At 33.9% G+C, this 12,039-nt stretch overlaps 1 protein-coding gene across 7 annotated transcripts in view; it reads left to right on the top strand.

Annotated features, from left to right (window-relative positions):
* The window catches only part of MAP3K7 (mitogen-activated protein kinase kinase kinase 7), a 48,646-nt gene that overhangs the window by 21,396 nt on the left and 15,211 nt on the right, over positions 1–12,039 (top strand). For 4 of the 7 annotated variants that reach the window (XM_066547490.1, XM_066547486.1, XM_066547485.1 and 1 more), the window contains exons 8-12: positions 1,371–1,501; positions 1,912–1,993; positions 3,113–3,264; positions 3,875–4,034; positions 6,603–6,683. In XM_066547490.1, coding sequence (XP_066403587.1) covers positions 1,371–1,501; positions 1,912–1,993; positions 3,113–3,264; positions 3,875–4,034; positions 6,603–6,683 — 606 coding nt within the window. The remainder of the gene's footprint in view (positions 1–1,370; positions 1,502–1,911; positions 1,994–3,112; positions 3,265–3,874; positions 4,035–6,602; positions 6,684–12,039) is intronic. The other 3 variants (XM_066547491.1, XM_066547488.1, XM_066547487.1) reach the window with 1 other exon arrangement.

Genomic DNA, 12,039 nt, shown 5'->3' with positions numbered 1-12,039 from the left:
GTGTAACTTTTTTACTGCTGTGTTTTTAGGTACCATGACAAAACAATCTTTTGAGTAATAAAGTAATGATAGTGAAGTAGTTCAGTGAATGTCTGCAAAGAGTTTCTGCCATTTGTGAGAGACAACATCAAGGCTAGCACCAACTTTTTGGAAGAAAAAATTTAACAAGCAATGAAGGCTGGTACTCTGCCTGAGTGTCATTGCTTCAGTAGTAAATGATAGAAGCATAAGGTGAGCACAGGCATATCCTATTCAAAGAAGAGAATGGGGCAGACAGAGACAGAATCAATTAATATTATAGTCTTAATAATGCATATAGAGAGATGTTTGCAAATGCCATTTTTGAATGACGAATGAGATTCTCCAGTTTTTCAAGGACACTGGATGTTGAGATTAGGAGTGATATGTGCCTTGCATAAAAGCATTTACTGTAAAACTAAGTGTAAATCTAGTGCTAAATTAGGAAGCCTCAGTAAGGTGTGGGAGTATACCTTAAAATTCACTGTCTCTACCTACTTTTGCTTTAAAATTTTATCTTTATCTTTTTCCATTTACTTTTTCCTTTTTCTTAAGAAGGAAAGTTAGTTAGTGTTAGTGCACTTCATCTCACTTAAAACTATTGTGGCATTCTTACTTCATGTATTACGTGTTCTGTTTAATATATTCTTAAATACTTACTTTCTTTGCAAACCATCTCTGTGTCTCATATATCCAGCACAACTGTAATAAGAGGAGGAACTTGAAGCAAAAAACAGCTGAATAGTTACACAATAGTTGAAGTAAAATGTTATTAAAAATTAGTATAGACCATGAAAAAGTCACACAAAATTGGTAGTTGCAGGGCCTGATAATTTTTCAGGATTGTTCTTAGGAGCAGCTTTCAAAAATACTTTAAGTCTTCTGGGTTTTTCTGTTTGTTTGTTTTGTTTTGTTGGTTTTTTATTTTGGTTTTTTTTTTAATTTTGTTTTTTTATTTTGACTTTTTTTTTCTTGTGAATACAGCATTAGGAACCAAAGACTGTTGTTACTTGCTTTCTAATTTGTTCTAGAACTTTATTCTTGAGAAAGAAGTAACATGTCATTAGCCTTTGTAATATGCTGTATTTGGTCAGTCAGTGAATGTATTCAAACCTGTACAGAAGGAAAAGTTTAATTTTTTTCTACTGCTGCTGTGTAGTGCAAAGGAACTTTTCTTGTCAGTTTTTTGTTTGTAAGAGAGAAAACTAAGTACCAGCCAGTTAATCCAGATTAAAATTAATTCTGCATTTTCCTTTATTTATATAGCAAAATACTGGAGCAAGATCAGACACTTTCAGTTGTTTTAGAGTCTGTTTAAAAAGTTTAAAGGTGTTTTATAATTTCCATTGCAGGTACTCGGCCACCACTGATCAAGAATTTACCTAAACCAATTGAGAGTTTGATGACCCGTTGTTGGTCCAAGGATCCCTCCCAACGGCCATCCATGGAGGAAATTGTTAAAATAATGACACACTTGATGCGGGTAAGTATTTTAATCATTTCTTAAACTATTAAGCTGGAAAATTGATGTACAAAAACTATGCTGTTCATCACACTCCAAAGGTGGGCTTGCGTGTTTTCTTTTGCCTCTCTGTTTTTGACAAAAATTACCAAGTTATTGAAGGGAAATAATTCGTCTTATATACATATATATATGTATATATTTCCTCTTTGAAGGGGTGTAATAACTCATAATAGATTTGAGAAAATAAACAAAGTCATAGGTGTATCTAATGTATTACATTATTGAAAATAATTGCATTCATTTATCTTCTAAATAAATTATTATAAATGTAATATATAATTTACATTTGTAAATTACGAGGTACTATTTAAATAGTTTTAAAACAATTGTAATTACTTTTTAATTAAATAATTACTGTTTTTTCACAGTACTTTCCAGGAGCTGATGAACCTCTGCAATATCCTTGCCAGTATTCAGATGAAGGCCAAAGCAACTCTGCCACTAGCACAGGTACATTTGTATAAGTTAGAGAAAAAGAACAGCAGCATGAAATGATGCAGATAGATTGTAAAGCATGTTCTTACATTGATTTTGAACTCAAAATGGAAAATACGTCCAAAATCTTAAGCATCAGTAGACCATATTTATTTTGTTAATACTTCATACTTAGTGTTCTCAGTCAAATGGTTTTGCTGAAGTGTACTTGTAATGAAGAAAAATCTTATAATAAAAGCTGTCTCCAAATGCCCAGGTTTAATGTCTCCATTTTTTCCCCATGAATGTTGCTAGCAATTGACACTCTTTTACTCATATGTAATGTTTAGGAGTTGTCAATTTAAAATGTTTCACTGTTCTTCACTATACAGTAAATACAGTAATTTAAGTGCAAGAAAAATCACTAGAAATTTTGGTGGATGGAACAAAATGTGGGCTAGACTTTCAGGTAGTTTTGCCCTCAAAGAAATCCTTTTTTTAATAATAGTAAAAAATAATTTCGTTTTCTCATTGCTTAGAGTACTTTTTTTTCCACTTAAGTAGTTTTTCATTTTACATGTCTCCAGCTTCCTCTGCTTGGTTAAATTATTTTCTATCACCAAAGAAATTGGTGCTATTTTGGATAAAGCTTCACTGACTACTTTGCAGCTTAGTGATCTTTATATTAAAAAAATCTTTGCAGCTTTAGCATTTCACTAACTTTAGTAGTTTTTCTCCACCTCTCAGCACACGATTTTAAGTGAATTTATCACATCAAACCACGAATAGATATTGGCTGATATTTTTCAGGTGTTTGTGCTGCTCTGTAGTTAATGATGGCCTTTGTCATTAATTGTGAATGAGGTTGCTGCTGTGTTGTTAATATAATATAACAGCTACCCTAAAAATTTCAAAGAAAGGTAAAGATTTACTTCAGAATGTTATCATAGTATTTAGATAGATATTCTTTTTTCACTGCTCTTTCTTCTTATACTAATTGATCTGTAGCAGTCTTGCTACTTGTCTTTCATTAAAAGTTTTTAAAAGTGTTGATTTAAGAGCAAGTTAGACATCTGAGAGCTTTGCTGTGAAGAGATGCACTTCAGTATTTTTAGTGGACATTCTCCAATGCTTTTCCTTGTTACTGGTTTCTAGGTTCATTCATGGACATCACTTCTACAAACACAAGTAACAAGAGTGATGCTAACATGGAGCCAAGTGACTTCCAAGGAGCTTCTACCAATGACACTATTAAACGTTTAGAATCAAAATTGGCACAGCAAATCAAAAATACAGCCAAGCAGCCGGTAAGCCAACAGGTGCAATTTTGAACCATAGTAGCAAAATGGACATGGGTAGACATAAGTGTTGTGTCTGCTCTGAAACATGTGTCCTCATTCAAAATAGTACAAAATTGGGTCCAGTTAGTTATAGGAGAAGAATATAGAAGAAAAGGGACAGAAAAATGTTGTATGGTGCCAAAAAGGTAAACTGGAAGGCTCTAATTTTAATCTAATAAATCCCTTTAAATACATCTCCAATATATTCAAAGGTATTTATTAGATTTAAAAAGTATGTTTGAAAATTGCTGCCTTAATTTATAACCAAAATACTAGTATGACATCAAGGGATTAAACATTTTAGGTGAATTTTGAAGTAGAATTCAAGTGGAATACAAAAATACAAAGATACTCTTATGAAAATATTGGCCTAATTCTGCTGATTTTTTTATCTGTGTGAAGTTAGATTATTTTTAAAGCTGCAGATATTCCATTTGTAGATACCAATTATTGCCATTTATTGTGTTATGAATTTTAAATCTTGTCCCTTTGAAAATGCATGTTGTAGAAACATACTGGTGCATAATATGGAGGGGCTTGTGCAGAATTTTTTTCACAAGGTGTGACTGTTAAACAGGGTGACCCTGGCCGTTTGAGTTTGCCCCCATCTCGTGGCAGCAGTGTTGAGAGCTTGTCAGATGTTCGCGCACGACCACCGTCCGCCCTTGTTTCCGGAGAAGCCAAAAGGATGAGCGCTGACATGTCTGAAATAGAAGCAAGAATAGCTTCCATCACAGGTAAAATTTAATGATGTCTGGGGAGTAAACTAAAGAACTGGAAAGAAATAAAGGAGGAAGGAAAACGTAAAACATGCATAGTCTTACAGAAAGTTGTCAACAGTAGCTATATGACAATACTTAAAGTTTTCCTGTGGTCTTGATTGTCCTTTATTAATTGTGGGGGGAAAATGCCTTTATTTATGGTTATACACTCAGCAAGACTGAGTATTTTAATTGAGTATTTTAAAAGTTTTAGAAATTTTGTTGAATTAGATTTTTACCTTTTTTAAAAAAGCATTATGAGACTTCTAAATATCAGTCCTATTCCAAATGCGCAACTTTCTCCTTTTTATCTGAAATAGTGTTATTTCATCTCTGCTAGCGTAATTATTTATATAATAACATATTCTTCAGGGTTGTCTCTATAATACTTTTGAAATTAAAAGGTAGGTTTAAAGTTCATGTTCCCAAATAAGTTTAAAAATCCACTGTGACAGATTTCAAAACGAGAAACATAATTAGATTTTATTCACCAGGTTAAGAAAGCATTGTTGTCTTTTGTTAAAAAAAAGCTACAGGTGTTTTGCCAGGTTTCCGTCAGATATAAACTGTCATCTCTAAACCTTAAATCTGTGAGAGAATTAGAATTTATCTGTAAGTATAAATACATAATATTATGGTGAAAGCAATCTTGATTCATCCCAGAAGAGCAAATTAATAAAAATGTGTACACTTGGCAAACACTTTCTTGTCTCTTTTCTTCATCAAAGATACTGTTTGTTAATATATGTAAACTTCAGGTGTTAAGTTCCATATGTGAAAGTTTTTTGTGTTATGATATATAAGCACAGATTTAAATAATTAAGCAAAATTACTTTGGTTAGTTCAGGGTTATTTAGCTGTTTGAGTATGTTTATACCAATATTAAAATTAGGGTAGTTGAGTATCTGCAATTAATAAGAAATCCAAATTCTGGCTTTCTTGTGCACCATGGCTGTATCATTTTTGTTCTTCATTGTGTTATGGTTACTCCAGGATCTTGTTTTATTAAATACTGAGGTACTGAAATAATATTTATCTTGCCCTATTTTTTTTTTTTACTTTAATGTTTTTTATTTTAAAGCCTTATTCCAAAATCTGTCTATTGTATTGTCAGTCTTTGACTGGATGACTGTGTAGCACATCTCACCCTGAATATCTATAAAGGTTTCTTAACACAGAAGGCAGCTGTGTACTTACCTGGTAATAACACTGTGCTGGTTTTATTTTAAAACATGTCAGGACTCACTTTGGTCGCTGACATTCTTAATGTAACTTTTTGACATTATCAGAGATAGCCTGGCCCTCCTTTGTAAGAGTTTTTAATTTTCCTAGTTTGTCTTCTTTAAGTACATTGCTCTGAAATTATAATTACTATTCAAAATAATCTAAGGGCTTTTTGGTGTTTTTTTTGTTATGACTGAAGGGTTTCTTTTTCTTGAAATAAATGTACATATTGAACATACTATTTTTGGTTTGGGGTTCTTTGGATAATTTTTGGGAAATCGCTTCATGCAGTAGTGGACTATGAGAAATGAGGTCAAGCACATCTGACCATAACTTTTTCAAAAAGAGGTGAAACAGCACTGTATTGGTTTCTTTTTTTAATCTTGTTAACCATGTGACAGAAATAATATGCTGTGAACCTGAAAAAAATTGCACGGCTGGGTGAGGATTGGGCTGTTGTTAAATCAAGTTGAAAATGATTTAATCTTGTTCCATCGTCCTCTGGATTAATTGTAAGAGTAAATCATGTAATGCACATCACCATTACTTACTGAAATGAGTATGCTACAATGTTCTACCTTTGGGAGATGCATTCAGATTTTTCTTCAAATAGGAACAATTTATCTTAAACTACAGAAGCGGTAAAATAAAAAAAGTATGATTAGATTTTATTTCAAGGTGTATAATGTTTCTTGAACATTATTCAAAAATTAAAAAGCTGGTAGTTAAATCCAGTTTTCAAAACAAAAAATCTTCACTGGAAGGATAAAAGAGTAACTGGCAGGAATGATTGTCAAATGTAGTAAAAGTAAATATTTTTTCAGAGATAGATGAGATTTCCTTTGAAAGGAGGTGACTTAAAGAAGCAGAAGTACCTAGCTATTAGACTTTTTAATAAAATAGTTTGTGCCTAACACTAAAGAGAAAATGTTAGTTAAGTTCAGGCAATCAAGGTTTTTTTTTTTTTTCTGAATGTATAGGTGAATTGAAATAATTTAATTTGTTTTCTGTTTGGATAATTACATTTGGTTTTCCCTTCTGTGTTGCCATGCTGCTTTCTGTGTTTGACTTTTGTGTTGCTAACTATAACTAATTACACTGTGTTGTAATGATGGCTAGTTCTGCATTTTTTGCTTTTTAACAGTTGCTTTACTATGTGTAAGCATGAGTGGAAGGCAATGCAGTTTATTCTGCATGACACATTTTTGCATGAACTCTAGTTTAACCAAATATATGAAAAATGCAGTATTAGGAATTTAATAATTTTGCTCTTGCCATTTTAGTGTTTTGCATGTGTATTGTATATGTGTATTTTTTCAGCCTATTCCAAGCCTAAACGAGGCCATCGTAAAACTGCTTCATTTGGCAACATTCTGGATGTCCCTGAGATCATCATACCAGGTATCGCAGACCAGGTGAACGGGTCAGTTGGTTAAGATGCCGGAATAATGATCAGACTGCTGAAATACTTCTTGCTCCAGTTGCTTTAGGACAGGCCCAGAAATTATCCCACTAAATTTTTCATAATGCTTCAGTAAAGAGGAGCATGATATTTTATTACAAACTTACTTTTATCAGTAAATTGTTCAATCTTCTAATCAAATTTACTTCGACTGATAAAGGACTTTTTCCATTAAGATCTTGATGTTCAGAGTCTTCTTATAGAGGAAAACTATATATGCAGTCTTGTATTACAGTACCTCATTTGGTGAAAATGGAACTAAGTTGAAAAATTCCTGTCTAGGTAATTGATTCGCCCTGATCTTTGTTGTGTTTAGGTTCCCATTTTTAATCAGATCATAGTGGAAAAAAAACCTAAGATAAATGATGTACAGAACTTTAAATCCATGTGATATTTGTGATTAAAACCTTAACACTTAGTCTGTGTAATTCTTATATTTGAGTACACTTTTCTAGGGCTAAAATGTGTGTGCATGAGGTATTGCTGTTGTGTTTAAGTTAATGCCAACTAAAATTACTCGGAGAGGCTTTTGATAGGAAAAAAAATAATATAATCAGGCACCATGGATGGGAATATCATTTGGGAATTTAATGAATAATTCTCATGTATTCCAAGTCTTTTTTTAGTTAGTAGAATGACATTTTTCTTTCTTTCATTTCATACTTCTCAAAGCCTAAAAATAAGTATAATCAATCCCAAACTGTGATAGGCATACCATTAACAGTATGCAAGTCACTTCAGAGTGATATGTCAGAAGCAGAAAATGAGGAAATGTGAGTGAAAGTATCTAGGAATCCACTAAAAACCGTGGCCCTCCTATTCTAAATTTCTGTCATCTGAGGAAGTTTCTTTGTAAATCTTGATATTGTTAGGTATTAAAAAGTTGAATGCCAAAGATAATTTTGTACAAACATTTCTTTCAAATAACTTTATTGAAGATTACAGTAAAAATACAGAATATGAGAAAGTAGATTCCAAGGAGCAATAGCACCCATAAAAAAGCAAACCTCTTTGGCACTGAGGCTAACAAATTGGCAAAAAAATTCACTAGAGTAGCTTCCCACTGTAACTCTCAAGCAATCCTGGCCTGCACTGACATAAATGAAATCCTGAGAAAGCAAGGAAAGCAAAAGTGAAGACATCTGTCCAGTTTCAGTGTTAACTCATTATGAGAGCCTGGTAAATAAGCTCTAGAAGCTAATGAGTGCCTCTTGTCTCCATACACTGTCTGTACATAAAAACATTGAGGCTTCCAAGAAACTTTGAAACTTTTAGGCAATAATGAAGAAGTCAGTGAAATAAAATACAATGTTGTTTTCACAAAACAGATTGTATTGTACCAGTCTATTGGTTTCTTAGTTAGGCAGAGGCAGTCATTAAAAATTCTTCACCTGGTCTATTTTAATTGAACTTGTCAGGATAGGAATTTCAAGAATTTGGAATACATGTGAAAGAAATAGAAACCTGTAGAAATAAAAAGGTATAGGGTTGGAGCAAGCATATTAAGGAGTTTTCTCAAAATTTATTCCTAAAATATTTAAGTGAAATAAGTTTGAGTTAATGCTTTATCAGAAGCAACTATTTATTAAGAGGAGGATTAGAATATCACATAGGTAGGGAGAATTTTGCTGTGACTGAATAGAAATAGGGTAAAATCCAGGGTCATGCACTGACAACAATTTCTATTAATAAGATGACATGGGATCATAGCACATGCATGCAGATTAATTCCAGGTAGTATGAGCCACGAATTTAATGTAGTTGTGAAAAACTGAAATCTTAAGGTGCATTTCCAGGAAAAATAAAGAAGCACTGACACCATTACTGGCCCTTGTTGAGTTTGAATCAGGAATTGAACATACTCTTCTGGTCAGCCATATGAAAGAAACATACATGCCCTCAAATAATAATATGAAGAAGAGTTACTAGGATATGAGCGGTATAGAGAGTATAAAAACAAATCTGAAAGCATGGCTTTTTTTAGCTCACAAAGTGAAAGCTGAGAATGAATAATTATTTTCTATAGATGAATCTGCTGCTAAAAACTAGGAAGAGATGACTACTTAAGATAAAAGACAGTATTGGCACTACAGAAAAAATATGTAAATTGTCTGCAAATAAATCTGGGCTTTATATTGAAAACTTTCCGGTTGTCAGAACAGCTTTCCAGTAATAATCCCAAAGCCAGAAAAAATGATATTAATCATTACATGACAGAACATGATCATCTGCCCAGTAAACTAATTATATTCATCTGTATAGTTCTCACTTCTTTCCTTTCTTTACTCTTTCACACAAAGCTCTCAGTTCTGGCCTCTGAACACACTTTTCACTTTCTAGACCCCTAAGCTTCCAAGACCCCCAAACTGTCGCCACCATCTCAGTCCCACCCAGTTATGTTCCATGCTACTTCTGCCACAGACCCAGCTCCTGCAGAGTTCCCTGGGCACGTCCCTCGGTGGGGCGAGCAGCTCGTCCCTGTCCTTGGAGCCGCACAAGCGCCGGTCTGTGCTGCTGCCTGGAGTTGTGCTGAGCACAGGGTAGAGCAGCTGCTGCCCAGAGAGGGGAAGCACCAGGCAGGCATGTTACCATGAGTCAGCTGCTTTGGGCAGGGCTATTTTGGAAGTATGAGTGCTACATCTGCTATCATTGGGGGTTTTCGTAATGCGTTGCTTCAACTGCATTTCGTCCATGAACTGATTATGCTTCCAAGGTCGTAAAATACATACTTTATCAATTAAAGGTAAAATATTGTCAGAAGGGGAAGTTTTTAGAATATATTTGCTCTTCTTTCTAAATAAGTACTGTAAGAGTGAAGAGAGCTATTTGTTCATTTGAGATGTTATTTTGTGTTACTAGCTTACAAAACTTAAAAACTGAAAGATGGGTCAAAAAATTCCTCCTTTGTGTAACAGCTTAGCAAATGAGTTTGCAGTGGTGATATCCTGTAACCAGATAGCCTAGTGATGTATCATTTTTTTTTTTCATTTACAGTATGTATAATACAGGTTATAAGCACCAACTTTATTTTTATATACATATTTATATATAAAAAATGAAAACCCTAATAAGTGTGAAAAGTTTAAGTATCCTTATGTTTCAAGAAACAAAATATGATTTCTAGTTTGTATACATTTTTGGTAGAAACCATTCAAGCAGCATCTAGCAAATATACCTACAAGTACAGCCTTCTCTTCACTGGCAATGTTAGACATCTCGTGCATTTAGCATGTGTGCATTTGGCTTTGTAATTTTGTCATCTGAAACTGTGCCACAGCGTTACAATTTTTATAACATTGACACTGCATAAATGATTACTCAAGATAGGAACATTTTGTAGAAGGTCTTTAGAAGGTGGATAGGAATTATGGATGCTGTAGGTCTGTAGTTTTTCTATCTACTTTTAAAATCAATGTATGCCAGAAATCCCACCCTTGTCTTCCCTTAATCAGGGAAGATCATTTAATTCTTCTGGAATTCAGATCAATGTTTTAACTTCTTCAGAATGTCTTATAGCAGTGTTGCAGTCACTAATCATCCTGCACTGTGAGACAGGCTTGAGCCCTGTAGGTGTGTAAGGAAGAGAGAGGACTGTGAGTAAATAAGAAAGTGTAAAAGGAGATGCAAGTATCTGCTAAAGGGCAGGGAGAAGAGGTCATAGCTGGTCTGGATATTTGGCGGCTGGGTGGGGGCGGTGATCAAAAGCTTAATAAGTTGTACAATTTATTTTTGCCTAGAGTATGTGGGGCAGGACGTGATGGAAGTTTCCTGTTCCTTTAGAATTTAATTTTAGAAAATAAATAACACTATGTGAAATGGGTTGTCCTGAGGCCATGAAGTATATTTGTGACTTTTGCTTTTTAATCTTAAAATCCTGTAAACCACCAAAAGCCTGACACTGTGCATCATGTTACTGTGGATTAACTTCTGTCCATGTACAAATCTCTTAGTTTTATAATGAGGAAAAAATATTTTTAAATGGACATAGAGGTAAGAACAAGATCAAAACTGGGAGAGGAAAGCATAAAGTACCAATGAGCTTTTCAAATAAATATTTTTTGTTTTGTTGTACAGCGTATTTTTCAGTTGAAATTTGTCTTGAATCTGGAGCAATAAGTATTTGTGGATTTGTAGTCTGTTTCTGCCTTGTTGAAGCTATTTGCCAGATGTCTGCAGTATTATACTAATTAAAATGGCATTGCCTAGTTGAGCTTGCTCTTCCCTCATGCTACTAACTTGAAGATATTTCATTTAAAGGTGTTCATTTTTTACAACAGTAGTTTTGGCCCCTCTTTCCCTCCCACCCCTTCCCTTCCCGCAAGGCATTTTCTTTTCTTTCTTGCACCCCACCCTGATTATTTTAACATTTTGGCAGCCATGTTCTAATATTTCAGCAACACATGCGCTGGGTTCTTTAAATTCACAAATGTTGCTAATCTGAAATGAGAATTTCAGATATTTTTGCAAGCCTATTTCAGCTGAGCTAATTTTATAACAATGTTGTTGAATGAAATGTGCACATAATTTTGTATCAGTTGTGGGTGGATTGCACATATGTTGCATATTGAGATGAGCTGTGGCAGCCAGATGAAGTATCCACAGCACAGAATTCTATTAAATGTATAATCTTGTTTGTTAAACAATTGCATAGAGAAAAAGTTCACTGCATATGATCAAGTTCAGACATTTTGACATAGATTTGTAATTCACAAGATCCCCATATGAAAGTATTAAACAAACTTAGCCGTTGTTGCTTAGGTAAGTATATACTTTCCCTGAATTTCAGAAGCATAAGACCAAGACCACAGAACAGTTGCAATTCAAATCTTTTTGTAGTCAGAGCAAAAAGTATATTCTTTTTCATTTTAGAATACTGCTTGACTTTCTTATATGCTTGTTTCTTAAAGTACCTTCTATAAATTTTAAAATATCATGACAAATTGATAAACTGACACTAAGCATTTTGTATTGCTGTTTCGTGGTAGTGTGCTCCTATGTGTAATAATACATATATTAAAAAAATTAAAGGCTTATTAAATATATCAGTTAATATTAAATAGTCTTACATTTTTGTAGTAACTGTTGCAATTCAAAACATGTGTCAGGATAGGCTTGGAGTCGTGGGAATTATGCTGAATGAGAAGTATCTAAAAGGTCAGCAATGTGATGCCTTTTGCAGGGCTTTGAGTGAGCCGTGTTGGTGGCTGAGTGTGGGGCTGCTGGGCGAGGGGCTGCCATGGCTGCAGTACATGTTTCAGATGCTCCCTTCCAGTAGCAGAGTTACGTAATGCAGAG

This window comes from Molothrus aeneus, chromosome 3 (genome assembly GCF_037042795.1).
Source record: "Molothrus aeneus isolate 106 chromosome 3, BPBGC_Maene_1.0, whole genome shotgun sequence".
NCBI classification, from domain to species: domain Eukaryota; kingdom Metazoa; phylum Chordata; class Aves; order Passeriformes; family Icteridae; genus Molothrus; species Molothrus aeneus.
The sequence above is the reverse complement of the archived record's forward strand: the minus strand, read 5'-3'. Positions and strand labels throughout refer to the sequence as shown.